Raw genomic sequence first — 27952 nt, forward strand, 5'->3', positions numbered from 1 at the left:
ACCATTTCAAACAAAAATAAATTTATTTAAAATCTTACACAGTAGAATTCCTTCATTGCACAAATCAAAGTATTAATCATGTTGATGTCTGTTGGCTAATTTGTTACTTTATAAAAAAACCCCTCTGTAATGTTGAGGTGGGAAACCCCAAAAAGTAAGCTACATTAGAACTAGATACCATATAGCTTATGCAGCCACATGAGAAATGTTTTCTGCTGCTTTGTTATTACACAGGTAGTTGGTTCTATCAGCTAAAGCCTAGTGACTTGGATTTGTTTTATGCATATTGGGTTTTGTTCTATTACTTTCCAAGAGATTGTACTCCCCTGAGTCAGCTGTGTTCATTGGTCAGAATAAATTCCAGCATCTGACACCATTTCCATTAATCACAGACAAGCCAGTATACGTGAGCAAGATAATAGAAAGATAAAAACAATATCTGGTGAATGGGAAACATTATTTATGTATGCTGTTCGCTAATACAGTAGAAGGTAGCTGGAAGGCATTTTTTCAACTTTGATAGACAAACTGAAAGGAGAAGAAGGGCATCATATGAAGTACTTACTCCACAGGGAAGAACGTGTCTGGAACCACACAGATCACGTAGCACCTTGGTAACACTTTCAGAGTCCATCATTACCATGGCTATGCTAGAGTCATAGCTTCCCCATGTATTTGCAAGCAATTTTAAGATAATTTGCTAAACAGCTGTGAAATTAATTTTTATTACACTGATCTTAAACTGGACCTGTGAAGTTGAATGCTTCACCCACTCACCCACACATCTGTAAATAACACAGTATTAAGTGTCTTCCCACCTGTTACAAGTTAGGTGTCATGGATCTAAAATACAAAGCATTTTTCTTCAGTGTATTAAGCAGTCAAGGCATTTCACTTAACCCTGTTGTATTAAGCCAGATATGAAGCAGAGCAGTTAAAAAAAAAAAAAAAGGCATAAGTTGTATTTGTCTAGAAACAGTTCTTGGCCCTAAAAGAAAAAAAAAGTAGTACTCGGACACCCATAGTCTATAAAGCAGGCAGTTGCAATTCAAATAACTCTAGTTCCCACTGGCATACTAAAGATACATAAGAAGTATTTTTGTGTATATCAACAATGCTACAACACCTAGTCTGATTAAATTAAGGCTTTGTTTCTTTAAAAAAAGTTAGTAGCCTTCACCACCACACAAATAAAAAGTCGAGGTTCTGGTGCTGTGCAAAGGAGGCACAATAAGGATAACTGCACTCTGAACAGGATGATTCTGTGGCAGGCACCACTGTGCGCAGAATTAAGTCGGTTTCCTACAGCACGAACGGAGGGAAACAAGCTGAACATCCAGGATTTGCAGTGTTCAGCAGCATTACTTATGATCCTTTATAATTCACAATAAGGCCCAAAATGGCACAATCTAAACAGGATAGCCTAGAAGTGATTTTTCTCTTGCCACTATCTAATATAAATCAAGATTTTGACAAAAATCTCACCTTTCTTGATTAAGTATTACATAAAAATGCATTTCTAAGCCAGAGGAATCAGAAAGTTAATTGAAAGGAGGAAGGAAGATATAATCCAATTCTTCATTTTATGTCTTACTCTGGAAAAAAAACAATGTCAAAAAATAAGCTCAGAGCTGGTACAAGTTTTAACACAGGATACCAAGTATTTTCTTGATTACATACAGATAGCAAACAAATACAGAACTGGATTATTTTGTTTTATTCCAAGAACTCACTTTTCAATGTAATCTTTTGCAAATGTGTGCCATTTGCAGTACAAGACTATCTAGGCCCCACGCTAGATTTCTTTATATTTACATTATACCAGCACAGCTTTAACTTCAAGGAACTTGCTCCTGATTTACAGCTGCGGAAGACTACACTTTCTGTTTCGGAACTAGAATTAAAAATGAACATTTCAGGCAATCTGTTTTCCCTCTTTAAAAGTTCAAGCGTTAAGGTGCCTATTCAGAACCACTCTAAAAATGCCTCAGTTCATTCTAAAAATTGTTTAACTCTTGTACAGACAGTTTTGATTACACTGATCCAGGTAATCTGCTGGACAGTTTAACAAAGTTGTTTTATTTCTCATTTCCCAAAACACATTCTCATTAGGCTTTGGAGGACTTGGGAATACCCAGGAATTATCTTCCAGAGAGCTCTTTCCATAAGAATGGTGTTCCTGAAACATTTTGCCATCAACTGGAATGGGTCTCTCATCTGTCCATGCTTGTAGAGTCACCCTTTCAGATGGGGTTTTTACATCTCTCGGCAGAGGGGGAGACACATCATTGCAGAGTATTTCATCTTTTTGTGAGAGTTTTTTATAGACTACCCCAGATGTCAAATTCAACTTTGAAATATTCAAGTCAACACATTGTACTGGTACAGTACAGGCAGCTGAAGAAAGAAGATAAAAAAGATTTTTAAATTACATTATTAATGCATTTTTCATATACTCCAAATGTACTACAGTATAGCAGGGATGTGAAAGCCAGTGTTTTCAAGCTACAAATTTTCAGACTGTATTTTACTTCAGTAACTACTTAAAAGTTAGAAACTACACGTACTAACCTCCTCAGTCTCATTTTGCAAGATGAGCCAGAGATGCTGAAATCTCAATGTCTAAAATACACCTAACACTAACAAAACCTCCCAGCTCCCACTTGAACAGATAAATTGATGAATCTTTTTGACAAGACTGGAATGAATGCTGAAACAGAGAGGATTTTCATGCACTCGGAGAAATCAACCAGATTCAGAACACTGCTTACACAGAGCATGCTTCTTCCTACTCTACTGATTCTTTCTCAGGCTGCCAAGAACCTGAATTCTCACTGTCCATGAAGCAGTAAGAGGGAAACACACGGTGTTCATGGGTTCTCTGTGCTCCACTATTGTCTGACTTCTGAAACTAAAGTGACAGACTGCAATGTTCAGCCATCTGAAATTCCAGGGGAGTTTTAAACCGTGCTAGGAATGGGAGGATTTTGGAACAGAACAGCATCTACCCGAAACAAAAAAGCTGCACCTTCAACACACATCTGAACAGATGGCCAATAATTTATATAAACATGTAGTGATTCCTGCAGTTACAGAAACTCACGTCTTGCAGGTAGTTTTCTAGAACAGCTATGAATCTTGAGTACAAACTGTGATTGGTAACTTTAGTTCTTAAGGGACAGAAAGAGGAGCCAGTATCTCAGTCAAAGAATATGATGTCCATTTGTCACTAAAAATTAAAAGGCAGTACCCAATTTGCAAATGTCAGCCAAAAGCACTTTCCAATAGCACAGGCATCATATCTGAAAAACATGCTAAGGAATTGGATTTGGCCTGTTTGAGCTGACAGGTATAAAAAGCAATTTGAGATCTACAGACCTTTAAAGTTCAAGAAAAATGGAATACACTGAAAATGGTTTGAAAATGTAAAAAAACCAACTCCATAAGCGGACACAGCGTTTGTTGAAAATGCCTCCATACATAAATGACAGCTAAGTAGAATCCTCATGTTAACTGGTATTGTTAACGTCGTACACACAGCAATGAATACATTGTGTTCTACAGACTTCACGCACCTCTTGTAAAGGCAACTAGTTTGTAAATGGTAAAATAGCTAGTACTACAGGTATAGAAAGTTTTAAGTCAATTCTACCCTTATTTTGCATAAGCCAAGATTTTTCTATAAATACAAGCACAGATCCATCTGCATTGCATTTGTAAGAGTGGCTGACAAGCAAGGTAAACAAACAAAAAAATTAGTGTTCATTTCTGCTGAACCTGTCTCCTCTTAACATACTTCTGAAAAATTTACTGAAAAAAAGCCTACAGAGCAAAAGGCAAAAATCCTTTGTTTCCAAATCAATCAATAACACCTTTTATAGCTGTGGATGTACAACTGCATTAGCAACCTCAGAAAATCAGACTGTTCACCAGCTAGAAGAGAAAAATCAGTACTTGTGGAGTGGCAAGACAGATCTAACCCCAAATCAAAAACAACAGAAAGATATTCCATGATCACATCAAAGCTTGACAGACTTAAGGATTAAAACCTCATTCACTTCCCAGTTTCTCTGCTGAAGTTATTTGACAAACATGTCTTAGAACTGTAGGAACACAGACTCACCTGGTAACACGTGACCAAGTCTACAAATGTGTTGATAGTTTATCAGCCAAGTACCAGAGAGTGATTAATCACTGCTGGCCATGGACAAAGGCCGTAATTGACCTGGAGGTGAATCCTATCACTACCTCACTGAGCCGATCAAAGCTGTTTAGAAACAAAATGTCTTGATCTTGTAATGGACTGGGACATCAGAGACTGTCACCAATATATTGTAACCGAGTTCACAGTGTTTCACTGGCATCTTCTGTATTCTGAGCACAGTAAATACCACAATTGGAGTGAGCAGAAAACAAAGGAAATAAACACTGCAATAAACAGTCAGACTGATAGTCTGGCCCCACCAGAGTAAGAATGCTCTCTTGTGAAGCATTTGGCTTGAGAGAAACATACGCATGAAATAGAAGAACCATCTCATGAACTGCTCAAAGAAATTATACATACTTTATGTGGAAATTGTTTTCCCCTTTATTATTTGCAATGTAGCAGCAGAAATAAGGCAGTTTTGCAGCCCCAGCATTTTGACATTCAGAAAATGTCATCTTGCATAGCATTTTGCTAGGAAAAACAACTTTTCTGAATGCCAACATGAAGAAATACGCAACCATAATGGAATTTCAGTCTATTAAAGTCTGACTTTAAAATGTTGCCAAATTAATACTTTATATATTCTATACTGGGAAAATAATACTGCATTTGCAAAAAGATTTTTTCCCCCCTAACATGAAGTTGTTCTGGTAAAAGGTCAAATACAAGTAAACTTAACACCTCAGCCTTGTGCACATAAGCAACACTTGACTGAGAAAAAAGCCACAAGGGGAACAGAATACAGTACTGAAGAAAAAACACATCAGCAACACCTTTATGTGTGAAGTTGACCAGTATGAGACAGAAGCAAAAGCAGAAAATGGGTAGGCTGAAACCATAATATAGTCTAGCTTATCAACTTCAATTGATGAGATACTGATAAGATATGATAGCTAGTTTCTTTCTAAAATGGTACAGCTTAAATCAATGGTTTGTGTTTGTAAGGTCTGTTACTGCAAACACTGACTTGCCTTTCTTGGTCGCTGTTGAGTTTGTTTTCAGTTTTCGTAGGACCTCAGCTTGCATGTCAGTCACTAGACGCAAATTAGACATTTCTCTCTTCAGTTCCCAATATGCTTGTTGCACACTTTCAAAACAAAGATTTTTTAGAAGTTAATTGCCATCTCTAAAGCACCCTCATGTCTATTAATATGCTTATCAAGCACTAACTGTTAATAAATCATTTTTGCCTGACAAATACTGCCAATTTTACTAGAGTACCACAATTCAAAATGAATTGAGCAGTACTGATAATTACCTTAAACTGATGGACCTTTGTATATTTTGACTCTTGTGTATTACAATATAAAATGTATCATCTAGTATGTTGATATAGAATACTAATAATTTCAAGTTTCCCAAAGGTAAAGAAATATGAAGCATATTCTCCAATTTCATTATTTGAAGCTAACCATCTTACCATAAAATTAGTAATCTCCAAGGAATACTTTTTAAAAAATATATTAAATGGACACTAGATTACAAGATCCAAACTTAGCACCCACAGACCAGACTAAAATATAAAACATACTGTTTCATACTCAAGTCATCTAATTTATGTTAATACACTGCCTTATCAGACAGTTTAAAAAAATAGCAACCCAATTCATTCTCTGATAAGACAGCATAATATGAGAACCATATTTAGCAACAGCAGCACTGTTCCAACGTGGAAGTTTCTGGTTATTAGCTGGTAAGAAAAACCAACAACAAAAAAACCCCAGAGAAGTCAGCATCACCATATGTTTCTTGGTAAAATTTCGAGCAAAGGCTCACTGAACACCACATTTATGTTGATTAATAATTAACTTAGTGTTCAAAGACATAAGGATGCAGTTACTTCAACTTAAACATGAAATCAATGATTTAAATTTTTTTTAATGCTTAACATTCTACCAAAACACATTTATTGAGAACAAGTATCATGGATGGACGTTTTCAGAATATTTCTTTCTACCTCACTATATTCACCTAAAAGGCATTTACTCTAAAACAGTTCTGTACCTCAAACTATTGTTGAGATGACTTAAGAACTATTAAGCTATATAACAACTGTATTTTCAAACATGCATATATACAGATTTCTATCCCTCTAAAACACCAATTTAGGATCACTCCTGCATGAAATGTATCAGACATTAATGTGTTCAAAAGGACCCTGAGAAGCAGCTATTATTCTGTTCTGCAAGTTAACACTAAAAAAGTTTCCTCAAAACACAGAAATTAAACTTTCTTCTATGCACAGAAATATTTCCCCAGAATACAAAAATTCAGATGCAAAAACTCTGTTAAAGAACAGAGGAAGCTGATAGTTTAATAGGTAATGTATTAGGTGTCAGCAATTCTGATACATAGAAAGTTAAAATTTTCAGAACTGGTATTTCAAGAAGTTCAGCTAAACCTGTGGCCTTTTTGCTGCAGAATCCATGTGGTTCTTTGAACTTTTAAGAGATGACAATTTTAAAATTAAGTTGATGTGACAACCACACTTCATTTATTCATGTGTTTTGGTCTCAAAAACAAGATCAAATAAACTTTACTTATATCAGAACAGAACTGTCCAATAGTTAAATATATTTATGTGTATAGAAGTCGTAAATATAAGAACAGCTCAGTGTCTGCCACCAACCAGAAGGAAAGCGCTTAGATAAATTTTGTAACATGCATTTAGTGCTTTTAAAAGCATCTTGCAACGGGATGCAGGTACCAGAATTCCACTTAATTCATGTATAACATATTTTAACTGTTTTTGTTGATACTGTCCTAGAATCCCATTGCAAAGCCTCATTTTCAAGGAATTTGCAATTGAAAAACCAAGGATTCCACACGCTTGGAAGTTTATCCTATACTGCTTTCTAACATGTAATATAAACATTGAATATCATAGCCTATCTAAATCTACAGCAAAGTAGATTTGCAAACCAAGAATTTAAAGTCAGATTTGCAGGCTGCTGACAAATGTGAAATAAATACTTTCCAAAAAGTTAACTAACTGCAAATGCCTCCACCTCCCATAAACAGCAGGATTGCTTGCTACAACAACTGTTTCACATAAGAGGTTTTTCAAGTGTTTGTCCACAGATTTTTGGACAGGCTTACATATTCAGTACACATTACACATTCATTATTTATGTCATATTACAATAAACACTAAACTGTACATATGCTAATTCAGATGGTTGCCACCTGAATGTCACTTTGTGGAATAAATCTGCTCTGGAAGATCAAAGAGATAACTGCTTTACCTTGAGATAACACCTTTTTTCAGGCGTGCAAGACTGACTATGAAGCTCCAGCAGAAACCACAAGAAAAAGTGTTAGCTACCTAGCTATCCAGTCAAGGTGAAAGGTGAAAGTGTAATCTGTGTATAGTGTGTATAATATTATCATTACACCAGAGAACATATGAAAAGAAATATCTGTGCTGTTCTCTTTCAGTGACTCATTTCCTTTCCCATCTCTTCAATAGCCAAGGTATTACGCTAAACAATCTGTCATTATGAAGGACCACTCTTCCCTCTTGTGGAAAATCGTGTAAGTACACCAGCAGGCATAACGGTGTAAGAATTGCAGTAGTATTTCATTTCTGCAACACAGAACATTTGGGAACCTTCATGCATTCATGAATTGTTCTGTTGCATAAAGAGTTAAAAGATATATATATTTTATAATATGGCACACATACTCAAGACAGGATAATATAGGAATTTAGATCCTTAGATTTACCACAATTATTATTTGAATGGCTACAAAATGAAAACAAATGCTTTCTGTTATGTTAGCATTTTTCTGGAAAATTGCTATTTCTTTTTTAACAGGTCACACGATGGCTCCTCCATATTAAACAAAAAAATCCTTTACAATGTCTTCTAGTAGAAATATTATTGTACTGCACTAAATAAGAATGTATGTTCCAACGCTAAGCAAAAGATTTGAAGCCATCACCTATGCAAATACAGCAACCTCCCCGTACACAAAATGAAGACATTCTATAGCTGGGATAAGACTTGGAAATGTATTTACCACCTCCTCAAGTCAAATAATTATTAAAAACCTGATTTTTGAATACAAGATAATTTAACTTTCATTTTCTGTACAACAATCTGAAGATGTAAATATTTTCTTATCATCATCACCCTGGACTACCAACATAACAAAGGAAAAAAAAATTACGATGATCTTGCTAAATTAGTATACCTAGACTTGAAATTAGATTATATAATTTGAAATAACACATTTGAACATGCTGCAAGAGTATTTACTTGTTCAAATAACTGTCCCTCTGTAAACTAAAAATAAACATGAAAGCCACTTGATTTTCATACCTCTGGATGTCTTGCCTTTGAAGGAGATCTCCACTGAATGGATTTTCGTCTTGAGCGTGGTCCTGGCATAACAGAGTGAGGGGAAGACAAAGAAGGAATGAACATATGATTTCAGATCTTCTATCTGAAAATACATCAGTGAAACTACAAGTTCACTAATACTGAAATTCAGAAGTAAAGCAGTCTTCATTTGTGTTGGCTGCAGTGGTTTTCAAAATGGACATAAAGACTTCTACTAAGAATTTCCACTTAAAAATGTTTAAATTACCTACTTATATGAAAGCATTGCTCAGCCACCACCATACTCTCTCCTCTCTCTCTTTTTTTTTTTTTTTTAAACAAACAGCTGAGCTCTTGGAATTTGTGATTCTTTAAAACGTAAAAATTGAGAAAGGCTTTTGGCTTCCATTAAAAAAAAAAAAGTAATCAGTCTTCTCTTGTTATTTCCCTGTCCCAGTATATAAAGACCCTTAATATAAAGAAAAACTTTTTCCGTATAGATTTACTTCCACAAGTTACTTTTACGATAGAACATAATTTATCTCTTGATTCTGAAAGACTGCTTTAAATTGTGCATACAAGCAGGCTTGCTAAAGTTAACAAGACTGTTTAACAAATCAAACATTGGGCTTGCTTCATTAGTCATGTTTCTATTAGATCTTCACCTGTGATGAGTTCCCATTCATATCCCTTCTTTTCATGTTCCTTTCCTCCTACCATTCCCTCTAGCCAAAGCTCTTATGAATTTGATATCTGTTACCGTGGCTTCATGATGGCCTATACACATTTCAAGCAACTTGTCAACATAATAGACATGCTGCATCAACTACAATGCAAAACCCAAATATCTAAAAATAGAAAAAAACATAGAAAGTATACTTGCCTAAGGCAGAAAACATCTGAAAATGCTAACTAATGTAATTAAAAATAGTAATAATGAAAATACCAGCTGGGTTTGAAACAATGCCGACTTGTCATTGATCACCTTTCCCTGTATTTTACCTGACAATTTTTCCCCCTCCTGAAGACTTTCCCACCACCACCCATCAGAGATTCAACTTCATAGTTAAAAAACCCAAACAGTTGCACTATATTACCCCACGTCTGAAAACTTGTACCTTTTTAATTCCTATATTAAGCAGTTACCAGGATCAAGAATAGATAATATTAAAAAAGAAAAAAGCTGTTCCTTATATTTGTTCTTTGCAACAAAAGCTGCTGACATAAACATTATTTAAAGTGCCATGTCTAGTATTCCTTACAACTGCTATTTTAGTCTGTTCTTTCCAGCAACGTTCATTCTCACAATACAATCTGCAATCTTAAATTATTTATATAGCTGTTACTCTATTCTATAGAGCTACCTGACACCAGAACTGCATACAAGTTATAGTATGGCTTCAGAATTTACAAGTTATTGAAAACACCTAAAAGAATTCCAGATACAACAGAAAACAACCCACAGTAATGGAAGTTAACAGAACACCTCACATGCCTTCCAGGCAACATGCTTTATCCCCACCTAGTGTTAACGAACACAGACTACACGCGAGACAAGAAAATCATGCGCGTAAACCTGTCCGTGTAAGCTAGGAGTGTGGCATGACAGCAGCAGAGATGTATTCAGTGCTGAGAGGCCAAGAGCTCAACTATATATGCTTTGAGGGCTGCAGGGGAGAAGGACTTCAGCTTAACTGTAATCTGGTCCCTGAATGCCCAGGAGAGGTTGTCTTACATACCCTGAATATTGGCTCAGTCAAATACTATGTGACTCAAGATTACATCACCATAATGACCATAAGGCACCTAAAATCGTCTGCCTCTTCAAACAATCACGTTTAAATCTTTTAAATTTATCGTGTAACTTCAATGTGACTGCAGAGTCCTAGAGACTGCCACTGTACCTTTTTTCATAAAAGCAGTAAGCATGCACTAGATCTTTTAATCTTTTTTAAGCTTAATGCATTTTATTACTGCTAAGATCTCTTATTTTCCTTTTTGAGATCCTAAGCACATCTATGTCACACAATGACTCCCTCACAACAGACACTTATCCCAGAAATGGCAGGGAAGGGCACTAAAAGAGGTATAGCAAGATTCTGAAAACCTTGTTACAAAAATACACTTTTCCTGACAAGCTTCATGCAACTACCCTGCTGTGCTAGAGCTCCTTAAACAAAGTTTATGATAGCTTTTAACATAAGCATTCTATTGTCTTAAACAGACAAAAAAACCCCAAACAAACCAGGTCTTGCCCAAACTTTCTAAGAAGTCCAGCCCAAGGCAAATATCAGAATAGAACACTTTGATCTGATTGGCTACTTAAAATAAATTGTAAAGCTTTATTTTCTGTTGTTACATGGGCAACAGCTGGGAAATCTCACATATGTATGTGTCCTATTTCCAAGAAACAAGCCAGTCTATGAGAATATTTAAGGTTAATTTTACTAGGAAGTTGATCTTTCACTCAATTTTTATCTCTTTGTTTAGCCTTTATTTTGCTTGAACAAGGGTTTAAAAATAATGCTATAACACAGACACATCTATTAATACAAAAATTCCTTAAAAATAAAGGTACCTTCTGCTTGGATTTTTGCAACTCCTTTCTGAGACTGTTGCACTCTTGCTTGAGCTTTTCTAGATCCTGTTCCAGACTATGCACCTTCAGGTCACTGCTCAGCTTCTCTATTTCCCAGCTGGACTGAGTACAATTCAGATTTTTCATCACTGTAAGAAGATAAACGAGACAATCAGAATTCAGTCTCAGTTCAAGAAATGTAACTCAATATGTAAGGTTTCACTTTAACCAGCCCATGCCCTACAAAAAATTATCCTGTATGTTCTGAAGAAACTGCAGTCTATGACAACAGAGAAATAGTAACACTGGTAAAGTTGTTGGCAGAGAAGTCTCCTTTCTGAGTTTAAAGTACAGAGCCCTACTTTCCAAGAATGCACTGGAGATTTTACATAAAGAAAACGGAAGTAACAGCATAAAAAGGCACTGGAAATACAAAAATCTGTTAATGGCAAACATGCATGATATATATACCAACTTGCATACTTCTTACATGCTTTGAAAACATGAGCCTTTTCCTCCCTCAGATTTATATCATTACATAATTCACCCTAAGTTTTTCCCAAGTTTAATATGAAGAAGTTCCAAACAGAACTACAAAAGATACAATCAAAACAAAAGGGTAAAGTCTAGAAGTTACTTAAGGCTTCTTATTAGATATAAGAAATTCACATGGTGTCTATTAAGAAGGAACCTAAGACAATCATAGCATCAAATCAGTAGTAGAAGGCTAGTTAGACAGCAAGAAAAGAAAGAATATGACAGGAAGAAACCCCCCAAGTCTTCAACTGCACGGTACACTCACTTCCAGATTTAACAATTTAAACAAGCTTAAGCTACACTGATTTTTCTTAAACAAGGTACTCAGAAGCCCAGTTATCAGTAAAATTGATTACTAAGTAAGGCTTGAAATCACCACATTTTCAGAGCTCCCTTTATAAACACTGCACTTCCTACCTCCTTAAACCATGATGTCCTCAACAGCGATACTACTACTACATGTGGTTTGTTCTTCTAGGTTTAAAAATTTGTGCAACTGAAGTAGTGCATTACATGCTTGAGGTCCTCTTGGAAAGTAATCCAATTCAAGCACAGCAATACTTACAAGCACCCTTCAAATGACTGCATTTGTACAGAGTCTGAAGTCCAGTCCATACCTCTAACTCTACACAGACGGCATTTTCTTATTCTCTTTTCTTGTAACAGTACATTGGTTTTTTTCTTCCATAGTGTTTTATTTTACATACCTATCATCTACACAGCACTCTTTACAATGGCAGTAACAGAAGCTGGATTTGGGCTTTTGGAACTGCCAGGGTACACTGCTTGTTTCTCTTTCCCCTTTCCACCAGGGTCTCTACAACCAGCATCTTTCTACCTTTCCTCACCTCCCAGCCCTTTAAATAGCTGTTGCCGACTGCAGCTATTGCTATACAACATCCTCATGTACCTGTCATATCCCAACAGTGAAACAAAGCAATATATCAGATCATCTACAGGTACCAGGGAAAGTGGTATTGACAGGATAGTGTTTGATATTTGAACAATTATGCCCCCATCTCACTCTGAGGAAAAGGTGGTGGGTGTTTTGGATTTGTGTGGTAGGGTTTTTTTGGGGGGGGGAGTGGCTGCAGGGGTGGCTCCTGTGAGAAGCTGCTGGAAGCTTCCCTGGCTCCAAGTCAGACCCACCTCTGGCCCAGGCTGAGCCCATCAGTGACGGTGGTAGTGCCTCTGGGAGAATGGATTTAAGAAGGGGAACTGGCAGTGAGTAGGGGGACTGGGAAGTGAGAGAACCCCCTGTGCAGGTACCAAGGTCAGTGAAGAAGGAGGGGAGGAGGAGCAGGGGAGGAGGGGATGCCCCTGCAGCCCGTGGTGAGACGGCAGGCTGTCCCCCCCCAGGCAGTGGAGAGGAGTGGGGAAGCAGATGCCCACCTGCAGCCTGGGGAGGACCCCACGCTGGAGCAGGGGGATGCCCCCCAAGATGGCCTTGACTCCATGGGAAAGCCTGTGCTGGAGCAGTCTGTGCCTGAAGGACTGCAGCCCATGGGAAGGGCTCATGTTGGAGAAGTTTGTGGAGGACTGTCTCCCATAGGAGGGACCCCACGCTGGAGCAGGGGACGAGTGAGGAGTCCTCCCCCTGAAAAGGAAGGAGCGGCAGAGACAAGGTGTGGCGAGCTGACCCCAACCCCCATTCCCTGTCCCCCTGCACTGCTGGGGGGAGGAGGTAGAGAAAATTGGGAGTGGAGTTGAGCTGGGAAGGAGGGAAGGGTGGGGGGAAGGTGTTCCAAGGTTTGGTTTTACCTGTCACTATCCTGTTTTGATTTGATTGTTAACAAATTAAATTGATTTTGTTTTTTTTCCCCCAAGTTGAGTTTGTTTTTTGCCCGTGACCATAATTGGTCAATGATCCCTCCCTGCCCTTGCCTCAACCCATGAGCTTTTCTTTATATTTTCTCCTCCCCATCCCACCACAGGGGAGGAGTGAGCGAGTGGCCTTGTGGTGCTTTGTTGCCGGCTGGGCTTAAACCACGACAGTGGTGTCCGGAGATGTACATGACTAGCCTATAAAGGGTCAGGTTGTGCACATTTCTCAAACAATTAAATAACCTACAGTGGAAGTACATGACAGCCTCAGATCTCTACCATGGACCTCCTCGTCTATGATAACTAAACATGCCTGCCACCATTTACAAGAATGAACATGTATGCAAGCTCAAGGTACCTCACTGCAGTATACTCCTGTCTTACCTAGCCACTATATAGGGTTAAACCTCTTCATGCCCTGAGATCATAATATAACCACTAAGACTAGTCAACATACATTAAGATGAAGTAACCACATACATACCTTGTTGAGTTTCCACTTCAGTTCTTAGCTGTAACAGCTCTACTTCTTTAGACTGCAACTGTTCATTCAAGGTTTTCAAGGATTCCACACTTTCTTTCATCTGTTTTCAGGGAAAGGGGGAAGCCATTTGTGAAGCTTTTTTCTATCATATCTGACAATTCTGAGGTTTTGTTTTTTTTAAAATAACAAACCAAGAAAACTATTGCTTTGATTTTTTTTTTTTTAGCATTACCCAAGCCCAGCAATAAAACTGAGACACTTAAGGCCGTTATTCCTACATAAAGTATTGACATGTACTTTAAAAACCTAAAGGAGTGATAAAACAAACACCACGGATCTTCAGCAAATAAAATTAATTCTACAGTAAGCATTTACTAACTATGCAGTACTTATATAAGATGCATTTAAGTCATTACTTAAAAAGGCATACCATTTTATCCAGTTTGCTTTTCAGATTATCTCGGTCAATGCAGGCCTCTCGATAGGCTTGGTATGCCTTATTTACTTGTTCACGTCCAACTGAACCGCATTCCTCTTCCAGTCGCGAGCCAAGCAGCTAAAAGTTTAACAGACATGAGAAGTAAGAAGTTTTGTATGTTATACTGAGAACTGCAAAATTTAAAAAGTGCAATAGTACGGCCTGCAACTTAAACTAACATCATTTTTTTAGTTTAGAAAATAAATTAATCAAATACATTGATACGGACCAAAATTTTTTACAAAAGTGAAACAAAGGCTGTCTATGAATTCTGCAATCTCTAACCATACTTAATGCTCACTAGTTTACTACTATGAGTATTTAAAAACCATCCACAAGTCATGGTTACTCACACTGGCAATCCTGTAATCATATTTTTTTCCAGGCTCTGAAGATATGCAAACTGCTTTTTGGAAAAGAGTTTTAAGCATATAAAGACACAACATATAGAAAATTCAGAGGAAATCAAACATAACTTTTTTAATGACTCACAATTTAAACAAAGACTTTTTTTCAGTGTAATGTGTTTTATATGTGAGAAAAGCCAAAGCAGAATTATTTTACAAATAACTATTAACTTCCAAGTCACCACTATCTCATTGCCTGCTAAGGCAAGAGAAAAGCAAGGGGGAATAAGCACCACTAACTAGATTGTCAGAAAGAAGGGGGGCAGAGTTAAAATATATTCAGTATTTTTAATAAGACAGCAAGAAGAGAAGTCTTACATCAAATTACATCCATTCACATAGAAAGTACTTGTACTAAATATTGCATTATCCTTTTCATTCTGTTTACCCTGCACACTTGCTTTAAATTATTGAGGCATTTAAACACATCCACTGTAGATATTTGCGACAGATTTATATATTTTCTTAAAAATTAAGAGACACACACACACAAAAATTACAAAAATCAACAGTTATGTATCTACCTTAAATATCTCCTCTTTTAGGTGTTCACTCGAAAGAAAGTACAGGAAAACAAGCCATAAAGATAGGAAGCTTCTGTCCTTTGCTTTTTGTATTGACCCTCAAGGTATGTGTACTACTCATTTTAAGTTTTGTCTTTTAAATTTTCCTCCCCCATATAAAGTCATTCTGATAGAACATAAGCCTTACCAAACTTTCTGGAAGTTTCCATACACTTTGAAATTTAAAACTCAAAAGAGGTAACTCCCCGTGTATTTTTTATCATACAGGTATACTAGCCATTAACAAAGACTGAAAGTCAGCTCTGTTAAGTAACAGTCTAGGCCCTCTCAATGCCCCTCTCTCATAGAAACATTTCTATAGTATTCATATATTAAAACAAGTCTTCTCTATGGAAAACAAAGTATCATCTTCAAGACAATTAAGCTGAACCAGGCCAAACCAAAAGACACAAGACTAAAAGGGATCGTCAAGGTCAAGTCCTGTTTATTGTGATTTTGAGTAACCACATAAAAGATGTTTGTTGTGGTTTAACCCCAGCCAGCAACTAAGCACCATGCAGCCGCTCACTCACACCCCCCCCCCCCAGTGGGATAGGGGAGAGAATTGGGAGGAAAAAAAGTAAACTTGTGGGTTGAGATAAGAACAGTTTAATAGAACAGAAAGGAAGAAACTAATAATGATAATAATAGCAATAATAAAATGACAATAATAATTATAAAAGAGTTGGAATATACAAAACAAGTGATGCACAAGGCAATTGCTGACCACTCCCTGACCGATGCCCTGTTAGTTCCTGAGCAGTGATCCCACCTCCAGCCCAACTCACCCCAGTTTATATACTGGGCATGACATCACATGGTATGGAATACCCCTTTGGCCAGTTTGGGTCAGCTGCCCTGGCTGTGTCCCCTCCCAACTTCTTGTGCCCCTCCAGCCTTCTTGCTGGCTGGGCATGAGAAGCTGAAAAATCCCTGACTTAGTCTAAACACTACTTGGCAAAAACTGAAAACATCAGTGTGTTACAAACATTCTTCTCATACCGAACCCAAAACATAGCACTGTACCAGCTACTAGGAAGAAAGTTAACTCTGTCCCAGTGGAAACCAGGACAATGTTACACTCAGCATGGTTCAGAGAATATTCAGTCTAGAGCTCTGTTCTTATCCCCATTACTTTCCCCAGGACCCTATATGAAGAAAGTGCTGAGAAAGTTTTGCCTTTTGACAGAAGGTCAATCCTGTCAAACTAGTCACTAAGAATTCCTGAATAAGTGTTTCAAAATTGTACGGAGTGTGACTCAAGCTCTTCATTCCAATGCCACAAAATAATATATACTTTGTAAGCTTTTAAGAGTCAGTAGCATATACTTAAGACTAAGTCCTAATAAATGTCTCAGCTCTAACTCTAGGATCTCTCCTTCCATCTTATATTAATAAGAAAGTAATCTATCAAAGTTAAGACCTTCTGCAGTACAAAGACACTTCACTACTGAATGATGGATATACATAGCATTCTTTACTCGGGGAAAAAATCCTGCACCATGGCCAATTTCTAGCTTTAATGAATTTCACTAAACTAAGGCCATGAGAAACCGCATATAAAACAAATTCCTAGACTCCTTTAAGTTTTAGAATTGCTGCATCAAAAAATAGCTAGCCAACACCTCCATGTTAAGCATTGCAACTTTGTATTTCACGTTTGAGACTGCTATTAGCTAGACCTAGCCAGACATTCTTAACAACCAAATTTTCCTTATCATTCTGGTATGTTGAGCCAAAGAGATTCTTTTGATAGACAGTCCCTGGATTCTGACAGTTTAAAGACTTGGCACCTCACTATTCAACAACACTGTGACACGTGCCCAAGTTAAACACCATAAAGAGGTAGATGAAGTACAGTAACGATCCAATGCAACTACACCTCTTTTGGAATCACAGCTAGTGTCTTTGCAGTGCACTACTGCATTGCGTCATATACATGCCCAGTAAGAATCAAAAATCCTAGTATGATGTAACTAGACTACCAGAGGAACAATCTGTGTTTCACTTAAACAAATAGAACAATTTACCAAAACTTTTTAACTTGGAAATTATTTTAAGTACATATTTTAAACACTTAACCACATGTTCCGCCATCCAGACAGGAGCAAAAGAAGTAGCTGCTACCAGAAGCTGGTAAGTCAACTTTTTTTCTTACCTTCTCTTCTAGAATTCTCACTCTTTTTTTTAAGAAGGAGTTCTCCTTCTCTGTCTCCTTTAGCCGTTTCTTGATATCTTCATATGCAGTGACAAGTGCGAAGTGTGAGGCAACAGACTCATCTCCACTGTAAGATGAAACAGGAATCTCCCCATCTCTCTTATGAGCATTGTCTGCTTTTTCATGGTTCAAAATACAGATGTCATCCTCTACCAACTCCTCCATGACAGCTGTTAAAAAGACAGATAAGAGTGCAAAATTTCACAAAGACAAATTCATCAAGAGTCTCAAGTCTGAAAACCTTCCGAAATAATACTGCAGGGTGTTTCTAAGTACGACAAGATTGAATAATTAGGAACTATCTTAATGTTGCAGAAAAATCTTGAAACCCATTATACACTGCTTAGAAAAGAAGCATCTTTCACTGTTACTTGATAAAAATATTTTGAGTACACATCAGATTTATGAACCCCAAAATTAATTTTCATTATGGCTTAACACCATCCTAGAATTTGGATGGTACCAAATATTTGAACTACAGGAATTAGAGGTTTTCCAAGTCAGCACTGAGCAGTAAAAGAGATTATAGCTGCAAGAAATCAACTAACTACTGTGGTTCCTGAGCAAGAGGGCCAAATTTCCTTCATTCTTGAATGCAAATATTTATACTTTTCCCAAACTTTAAAATGGAATCTTAAGGTACACTTGCCTTAGTCCTTAAAGAGGCTGCATGAGTAGTTAATCTTTACTTAGTCACAGTAGAAAACAACCTGCTGAACAAGAATTACACTAATTCTTGACTGCAATTATGGTGAGAACGAAAATCTACTCAATAACTATCTGCCCAAACATGCATGGAGGAAACTGACAATAATCTGACCATAAAAGTATCACCCTAAAACACTAGGCAAATCCACCTGAAGGACAAATGCAAAGTAACCATTAGGTTGAGTTTTCATTACAACACGTATCATTTAGGCACAGCAAAATATTCAATAAGAAAATACCACCTTTAAAAAACTCCATATACTTTCTTGAACTCCAGGCCTTAAGGGAAAAGCCCCAACGGCATTTTCCTTAATGTTAATAGTTATCAGGAACAAGTTCAGGGGTTTGATTTAAAAACAAACAAACAAACAAACACGCTGAAAAACCCAAACCCAACCAAACAGAAAAAGACACAGCTCATTTTTGTTTAGTTATGAAGATCAAGATTCCTTGCATTTATATGCAATACTAACAAATGCTATACAGCATCTGATAATGTTTCTCCCCCCCTTAAAAAAAACCTACTGATGCTACTTCTACCAAAAGTAGATTTTTTTTTTTTTTTTTCCCCTTGAACAAATCCTTAGGTTCTTGATGATTAGCTAATGAACCAACAGAAATGATGGAATGAAAGAAATGAGCATAACGAAGACAGTTTTTATTGTAGGAAAAAGCCATTTCAACAGAAAACTGACCTGACCACCCGAACATCGCAGGAAAGACAGGCATCAGTGGGGGAAAAACCCACAGCCACAGTCACTGACTCTATTGTGTATTTGCTATTTAAGTTCAAACTAGACTTCCATTTATTTAGTGATACTAAGAGGTAAAGGGATCAACTGCCCTGGAGCTTATCTTTATGGTCAACTTTCTCTCACCGTGCTAGCAATGGAAAAGCTACATGGACTGCAGCATTATGAAGAGCTGTAGCACAGCTATAGCTGAACAATGGTGCTGTTATCACATTTGTCTCAATTTGCTTCAAGCCAGTTAGACAACATGATAAAAAAACTGCAACATCTTGTTTATACTAAATAGACAGCAATGGAGTTGCAACAGTGAAAAAAGACAAGCAAATTACAAACCAAAACTGAAGTCTTTCTAATGGTTATCTTCAGGAGGCGAAGAGATGCCTTGTATACTGTTTGATGTATTCTGACAAAACATGTAGCCTAAGCTTCCATTGCCTGTTGCTTTGCCTCATACTTAAGCAGAAAGAGCCTTGCAAAAAAGGTTTGCTTCCTTTTAATTGTAAGAATAATATCACTCCAGGCACAAGGTGACCTTGACCAAAAGCACTACATCATTCAAACTGCATTAACTGACTGAAGCAAGTGCTCATTTTGTCTTCTAAGATGAACATAGCTCTTCTCTCCCTATTTTACCAAGGGCCCTGCAAGTCTTCTCACCCATCTCATCAAATTCTAAGAGCTTGCCTTCTCAAGGCAACACATCTCCTTTTCTCTCAACACTAGACTCAAATGTCACTGAAGAATTGTCACAGCTTATCATTATCTCTTGAAGAAGCAGCAGATTGTGTGACCTTGTACATAAAATACATCTTTATCCCCACACTTTCCTATAGCTTCTGAACTTGAGCATCATACATTCCCTATTTCTTGCACACATCAGTTCCACCAGGAGATGGCAATAAGGGAAAACGGAAGACATCAGAATACAACATCATATTTATTCTGCATTTTGCTAACTAAAACTTACTGCCTTCATGAGCTTCCAAAAGAGCAAGACCTTCAAATAAGACTTGACATACACAAATACTATTTTATAAATTCAGGTACACACTTAACCTGTACCTACTAAGAGGACTAGTTACACTAACATCTTTTTACTTGAAAGATCTCATTTAGTTTACAAGATTATTCAACTCTGGTTTTTTGATGCTGCTCTCTAAGCCAGCACTGGATGCTATTTAGAAGATAAGCATATAATTCCATATAATTCAAAGGGCCTTGTAATACACATTTTTCAAAATTTCTACACAAGAGAGAACCATTTCAGAAAGATCTGATATACACATTTTTGACTAATCTTACTGCATACTAAATGACAAGAAACTGCCTACAAAACAGAAGTCTACTTCTGAGAGACAGGTGCCCAAAGAAGACACCTTCCTCTCGGCTCATCCCTTTAAACAGATCTGATGATGTAACACGTTAGAGATGAAGTGGCAACACACCGTACACAGGCTTAAATGAAGTAGGATATTCAGAAGGAATTGTGCGATTTTTAAACTTTTTGCTTCAGTTATTAAAAATAAATAAAATCATCATGAAACATGCTTCTCTGTACTGGAAGCTTAACAGCCTGTCAAGAAGGGAAAATCACCACAACATTCACTTTTTATATACATTATGTTAATAGAGATAATGGAAGATAAAAATAAAGTATTAATAATATCCACATACCGTATTACACTGCCATGACCACAAAAAAGTGCAGTCGTTTCAGCTCTACAAGAAACACTATTCAAATCACCACTGTCATCACGCCCAACAATATGGAAACAAAACCAACTTCAGACAGACATGACTTTCAAATAAATGGACAGATTTACATAAACTGAAATTTAAATGCCACTAAACACCAATTCACTCAGAATTTTAGAGCCTCACATGAAGGAATAATAAAATATTTATATTACTCTAAGTTTAGCATAAGATCACTTCAAAAAGACATAGTGTAGACAGTCAGAAAATAAAAAGCTGTTGGTATTTTGAGATTTCACCCTACCTCTTAAAGGACATTTCTGCTTTTGGAAAGAGGCACTACTCTTGAAACCGAAAGCACCTTTTCTTCACAAAATAAACAAGCCACTATGATTTCTAAGAGATATCATGATGCTACTGTCAGTCAATCTGAAAGGAAAAGTCTGTACATATTTCATTCTAAATAGCTCTCCATTTTCTCCCGTAATCGTTATTCTACAAAACCACAGTTAAATTAAAAAACCCAAAACTTCAAAAATTGTAACAAATTTATAGAAGAGGAAAAATTGAAGAAAACATGCATTTATCAAATCTCAGGTATGAGTTGATACAAAATAATTTTAACAGTTAACTCTATTAGTAAACATCAGTCTGTTGCCTGTCCTTACTAAATATTCCTTTTATTGCGTGTTTTAAAAAGTTGCAAATCTCACAGTCTACAGAACTGTATGATAGACGTTTCCTAAGAAAAGTGTTACGACTTCTGTATTGGATAGGTGCATGATGACTCAAAAATAAGTTATAATATACGCACCACTAACTGCACTATGCATTAGATAAGCATGAGAAAAAAGTCACATTAGAAAAATTAGAGCAGCATTGCTAAATATATCTAAATAAATCAACAGAACCTAAAAAAGAAAATAAAAAAACCCAGTTTATCTCTATGCTGCAAAAAACTTTCTGAAGTATTTCCAAAGAAAAAAATAAATGCAAAGTTACTTCTCCAGCACCTGCTAAGCCCGTATTAAAAGGGCCAATAAACGATATATGCTCATACAAGAATAAAACCTGGTCATTAAACAGTGTAAGATCAGCAGTTCTGTAAAGGTCATGGTGAAATGCACAGTTCACCCAGCTCTGTCTTGCTGTCAGGAAAAAAAGAAAAAAAAGAGAAAGCATGCTCATAAGTACTTTCTCCATAAGAAGCTCTCTCATGATATTATAGCAATAGACAGAAATCCTTAGAAGACGAAACCTTACAAAATGGGGCTATTATCTGTAAGAAAGGCTGTAGCCTTTAATTTTACTCTTTATGGACAGGAATCAAAATCTAGTTTTTCCAGTATTATATTACATCATTTAAAAAATATGAACTGTAAGCAACAAAGAAGTGCTTTCTGACACAATACGTGTATTAGATTATTCCACAAGTTACGACTCGTCGAATCTGGCAGTCCCAGAAGGGCTTGCAGGATGGCTTACCGAGTCCAGCCACAGACCTCTGCCTGAGTTTTATTCTGTTTGGCTTCTCCAATTCAAAGCTACACTCCTATGTGCTACTGCAAATACTCCAGAGCTGTCACTCTGTAGCACCCAAGTGAACTTTGATCTCTCTGGAGTAGCAGTTCATGAGATAATCTGTACTAGAGTAACCAGTTAAAGTGAAAGATTTCCCACTGAAATATTTAAAGTATTATACAGACAAGTTAATGTCTATGAATACAACTGATGTCCACCTCAACGTACCTAAAGCAAGCTTTACGATCCCACTTACCACACATCCCATCCCAAGAAAGGTGTCCTAAATACTTTTGCCTGTGACAAAGAAACATGTTACATTTATACATTTTTTACAATGATCTGCACATGAAGCAGCCTATTTAAAAGGAATTAATCTTTACTTCCAAAAATAAATACAGTAAATGAATACAGTAGTAGTGTTTGTATTAAATAACTAATGTTTTTAAAAAACCAACACCACAACCCAAATATACTGTCGACAGGACGTAGTATCAAGTTCTAGCAGGAGTAATTATGTCCACTGTTTATAAGCATACGAGTTTGAAAAGATGGCACCACTTAAGTTTTCTTTCACATACTGTAGAAAAGAATGGTTTACAGAAACCACTTCTGTTGTTCATGGACGCTTAATGTAGGTTATAGAACAGCTTTAGGATTTAATATATGAAGCATCTTGAGAAAAAAAATGTTTTCCTATTTCTTATTAATGCTTGGCAGAAATATAGCTTTTCTCTTCATAGAGCTTTGCAAATATTAGTCATTAACACCATGGGAGGCAGTTAAATATAAAACAGATTTTATACAAGGAACACAGGACGCAGAGGCTCTAATAGCAAACAGACAACTGCACAAACAGATTTCTGTAGTTTGAAATGCTAATCTTATTCTCGGATCAGGAAGAGAGAGAGTAAAAACAGGATTACATTAAATTTTTCCCAGTATCAAGCAGATTCCCATTTTGCCCCACCTTTTGATTTGAAAGAGAACAGAACGGTTTTCAAAATATTTCCAAATGTCAAATGCAAATAATTTCAAGATGGTATTTTCCTGATTTTTTCAGGGCTACTGAGAGCCTGAACTATTTTACTTCATTTACCTTCTAGACTTCAGGGGTTTGACTTCATAATGGTAGTATGAATAGTCTCCAGCTGTTAATAATAGGAGTATAATTTTTGTACTGGTTTACCTTGCCTTACATAGAAGGGTGTCTATATGCATGTAGACATAAAAATAAAACATTAAATTCAAGAAATGCCTTTGATCCATAGGAACCCTGAAGGAGCATGCAGCCCTCACCTTAATTTCAGAAGTTGTACTGCTTTTTTTTCCTTTTTAAAAGACACTCCAGCACAGCAACGAAAAACACAGAATTCCTGCAGTCGGCATCAAAAACTCCACATAGTGTATGGAGCACATGACACATGATGCTAAATAAAGCAAGACTTCAGTCTCTTTAAGCATCTACCATTTTGCATCTCTCCCTCAGAAATCTTAGGTTCCCTTTGATGCCAGTTGCGAACAGCCTGTTCTACTGCGAGACACATCGCTTTTTTACAGATACTTGCTCCATTTTTAGAGAAAAAAATCTGCATACACACATCTCAGTAGCTGCTAGCTTTGGCCACCACTTACACTTCCGTATGAACAAAGTCCACAGCCCCAAAGCACTCCCTAAGAGTCCATGTGTACAAGGGCACAGCCCTGCAGCCTCAGCATACTTGGTGCTCTTTCAGAAACATGTCAGCGTATCAGCTGCATCAGACCTCCAAATCGCTTTCGTTTTGCTGCCTCCAGGAAATGGAAAGTTACTGTCTCTAGGCTCACAAACCAGATCGCTGTAGTTCATCTGTCATGAACGTCTGGGTGAGCTAGAGGAGCCAAGCAAGATCTCCTTAGGTACAACAGGCAATTTTTTTCAATCTCAAACTTTTTACAATAAATAAATAATCTACTCTCCAAAGAACTAGAAAAGTACTAAAAAGACCATTTTATGACAACGGTGCTTTATAAACTTTACTTTCTCTGAACAGTTTTACACCCCAGTATCTTCATCACTAATTTGTAAACCCTATGCATCTTCAACATAATGTATTCAATTTGCCTTTCTGTGGATGCTGTCACAACCACCACTTTCCCTGACAACCAAGGGAAAAGGGGGGGGGGGGATAAACCCCAGAAGTTAGAGTCAATTAAATATTGTCCTCTCAGCATCCTATAATCCTGTTTATTAAAATATTAAATTTAATCTTGCAACTAATTAGAAGCAATACTGCCAAAGAAACACAAGCAGGAGCAACGTGGCTTCTGGCTGTTAAACCTTTCTAGCACCAAATATAAGTATATTCAAAGCTTACTGAAAAACCCGTATGTTCTCATGCTAACACTGATTATTATTTTAATAGACACTTTTTTGGTGTTCATTCCTTCCCACTTCAAAATGTTTATAAAGACCAACACTGAAGAAAGCGAAGAGGGTTTGTTTTTGGGTTTTTTAAATCTTTTGTAAAACAAACAGTAGGTCCTACCTCCCAGTCATCAGTTTCCTCCCACTCAATTCAACTGTCAGATTAATTAATGTTCAATAAGTTCACAAGTTCAGCGATGAGGTATTATGAAAGCCTTGTATAATTGCATTAAGTTTGAATTCAACTGGAAACATACCTCACCTGTTACAGCTATTAAAAGGCAAGTTAAACTGAGCCACACTGATGGCCTTTGGTCATCCTGCAATTCACTCACATAACATCTGGAGGTTTTCAAGACATGACTGGACAGGGTGCTAGATAATCTCACCTAGCTTCCCTTTTCCACAAAAGGTTGGACCAGATGATCTTTCCAGGTCCTTTCCAACCTGGGCTGTTCTAGATTCTGTGATTCTATATTCAGGTTTACATCTCATTATTTCAGACAAACCTGGTAATTTGAACACAAGTTCCCACCAGCAGCTTGTAAGTGGATGACTTTGAATATTCAAGTTACTTATGCTTCACTTCCCTCCTCAAACTTCACTTCTTCTCCCCAAATGTATTGTCAAATTTTAGCAGCATCTACCATTTTATACACTAAGAACTCCACATAAAAATATTATATAATCATGTAAAAATAACAGTTAATTAATGCAATTATAGTATAAACATATAGCAAAAGCATAAGACTGATTGCAAAGCTGATTGTGGATAAATCACATACGTATGGAGCCTCTAAAAGTCCCCCCCTCAGCGGAACCCACCACTGACTTCTACCAAGCTATTATTAGTCTGACTCTTGTATTACTCCTATCATCGCCATTTTAACAAACTGGATCTTGTTGCCACTGTAACTGTTTTATGGAGTATGGACTGTCTACCTAGACCACCTCTGTTTAGAAAATACCTGGGAAAGAATGAAAAGATATACCAAAAGGTAAATGCACACTGCATTTTATCCCATTTATTTCTACCTTTTAGCTTATTTTCTTCAAAATCTATTCTAAGTCAGATATCGATGGCATGTGCAGCGACAGGTCTGCACTTTTTCCAGGGTAGATTTCACTTTCCTAAGTAGACATCCCACATTGAACATTTTCCAGTCATAATGCACAACCTCCAATTCAATGCATCTATTGATATCATAAGAACAAATGTTACTGGATTTGGAACTTCATGTACAGTTTTTCCAACACTGTGAGACAAAGTTATTCTATTTCTTCACCCTGAGTATACCAAATACAGTTTGTTCATGTATTGGACCTGATAATTTTCACACTTTCCTCACCTTTTAACTCTCATATAGAAAACAGAGATATACTGAAAACCAAACTAGAATATTTGCTGAAATTTAGGCAATCTTAAAATTCTCTCTAATTTACGACCCATTTTTGCTGCACGAAGATGTCACCTCATCCCCTTTGCTCTTTTAAAGAGCTTTTTGCCATTTAATTTTCATTGTAAAACATAAGCTAGCTAGTGTTCCAGCAATGGTCACTTTATACTTTTTTGAACCGTAAACTGTAGTATACAAAGGCTGAAAAATAAAACGCAGTTTTAGAAAAAATGTGGGGTTTTGGAGGGGAAGAGGTGGCTAAAATCCTCGTATGAACTGAACTAGAGTTCACTCAACCAGTGTTTTCTGCCTTCTGACTTCACTCATAGTTGTTAGCTCAAAAATTGTGCTTTGAATTTGGGGCAGTAGTCTCCTACTTAAGTTATAGTGCAATCATCTGATAAACACTTCTTTCACAAGTTCTTTTACAAAATACCAATTATTCAAAGAACAAAATGTAGCAGTAATCTTAAATTTCTTTTGGTTTCTACAATAAAAATTCCAGGATACATGTGCTAACAGATAACTGGTATTATTAGCAGCAGTAGCACCTGATCACACACCACTATGCAAGAAAATTTAAGTGTTTCCCATAGTCCGTAGTAACACTTCTCAGAAAACTCTGTCTCAGAAGAGCACCTCACCTTTGGAGCCCAGAGCAGACCAGACTGTTATGACAACAGCCTGGCCTGCACTCTGCTTTTTCCAGAGCTGGTTTGCTGGTTTTATTGCATACATACAGTGTATGGGACAGCAGGGAGATTAAGGGATTCCTCCAAGACATGCAAAAGCTCCTAAAACCACTCACTGGAACAGTTTACGGCCCAACCCCCTCTCACTTGTAAGCTGCTGGGGGACAGATTTATTTAAGGAGATGAACGTAATCAGGTAATACCAGGTGAAACACCAGGACTTCAAGCTGGAATTTCTTAAAAGTCGAAAGCATCACTCGCATATGAGACTATCTCAACACTCACCTGTACTCCCTTCTTCCAAACCAACACGGCCCGCAACACCTGTATTCCGGTCTGCTCCGGTATTTCATCATGTTTCTGTTTCCACATCTCGTGCCAATAATCCTACTTCGTTCACGTCCTTTGCCAGATTCCCCTGTACGCGAACTGCTGCTCTAAGAACTCGCCCGGTTTTCCAGCTCAATCAGCTGCAGCTTTTTAACCAGTTTTATTGCCTACCCAGGACCCATCCCCAACCCGCTAGCAGAACCTTTAAACTCTGCTCGCCCTCCCTCAGCGGGGAGGCCCCTCCTCGCCCGCTCACCCTTCGCCCGCGAAGCGAGAGCCGGTCAGGGACGCCCCGCAGGGCTCGGCCAGCCTGCTCCTTCGGCGAGGGCGACTCGGTTTCACGAGGAGAGACGAAAGATCGGCCGGAGCCGCCCCCGTCCCCAGGGGCGACGGCTCCTACTCCACCGGGCAACGGGGCACGAAGCTCCCCGGCACCCCCGGGGACGCCACGCGAGAGGCTAGGCCGCGGGGGGGGCCCGGGCCGCCCACAGGCAGCCCCCGCCGGCCCCCTGCGCCCGCCCGGCGGCCCCTCCCCCCCCCGCCGGCACCGGCACCAACCTCTCCGGGCCTCGCTCGGCGCCAGGCGGGTCAGCAACGGGCGGTCACCTCGGCGGAGAGGCAGCGCCGGCCGTCGCGGCGCCCGCTCGGGCCCCCTCGGGCCCCCATCGCCTCCGCCCCGCCGGCCCGGCCGCCGTACCGGCCTCCGCCACCGCGGGAAATTCCCGGGGCGCCGGCCCCGCCCGCCGCCTTTCGAGGAAGTCAACAAACGCCTCACGTGACGCGGACCTCGGCCCGCCGCTCCTTCTCCCCCTCCAACGGGCACTCGCTG

General features: G+C 38.0%; 1 protein-coding gene across 6 annotated transcripts; it reads right to left on the reverse strand.

Moving 5' to 3' along the window:
* Positions 1-27952, reverse strand: AZI2 (5-azacytidine induced 2). 6 transcript variants are annotated; one of them, XM_075052865.1, is made up of 9 exons: positions 27682-27872; positions 27079-27211; positions 17562-17791; positions 14386-14511; positions 13956-14055; positions 11111-11259; positions 8533-8594; positions 5179-5294; positions 1-2397 (listed from the first exon to the last, which is right to left on the reverse strand). In XM_075052865.1, exons 3-9 carry the CDS (start codon positions 17784-17786, stop codon positions 2009-2011), a joined length of 1167 nt encoding a protein of 388 aa, XP_074908966.1. In that variant the 5' UTR covers positions 17787-17791; positions 27079-27211; positions 27682-27872; the 3' UTR covers positions 1-2008. The 6 variants fall into 6 exon arrangements, with proteins under 6 accessions (XP_074908966.1, XP_074908988.1, XP_074908983.1 ...); XM_075052887.1 differs by lacking the exon at positions 27682-27872 and adding an exon at positions 18271-18331 and having other exon boundaries at positions 27079-27626; XM_075052882.1 differs by lacking the exon at positions 27682-27872 and adding an exon at positions 18271-18334 and having other exon boundaries at positions 27079-27626.

The sequence above is a fragment of the Buteo buteo genome, chromosome 2, assembly GCF_964188355.1.
Source record: "Buteo buteo chromosome 2, bButBut1.hap1.1, whole genome shotgun sequence".
Taxonomy (NCBI): Eukaryota; Metazoa; Chordata; class Aves; order Accipitriformes; family Accipitridae; genus Buteo; species Buteo buteo.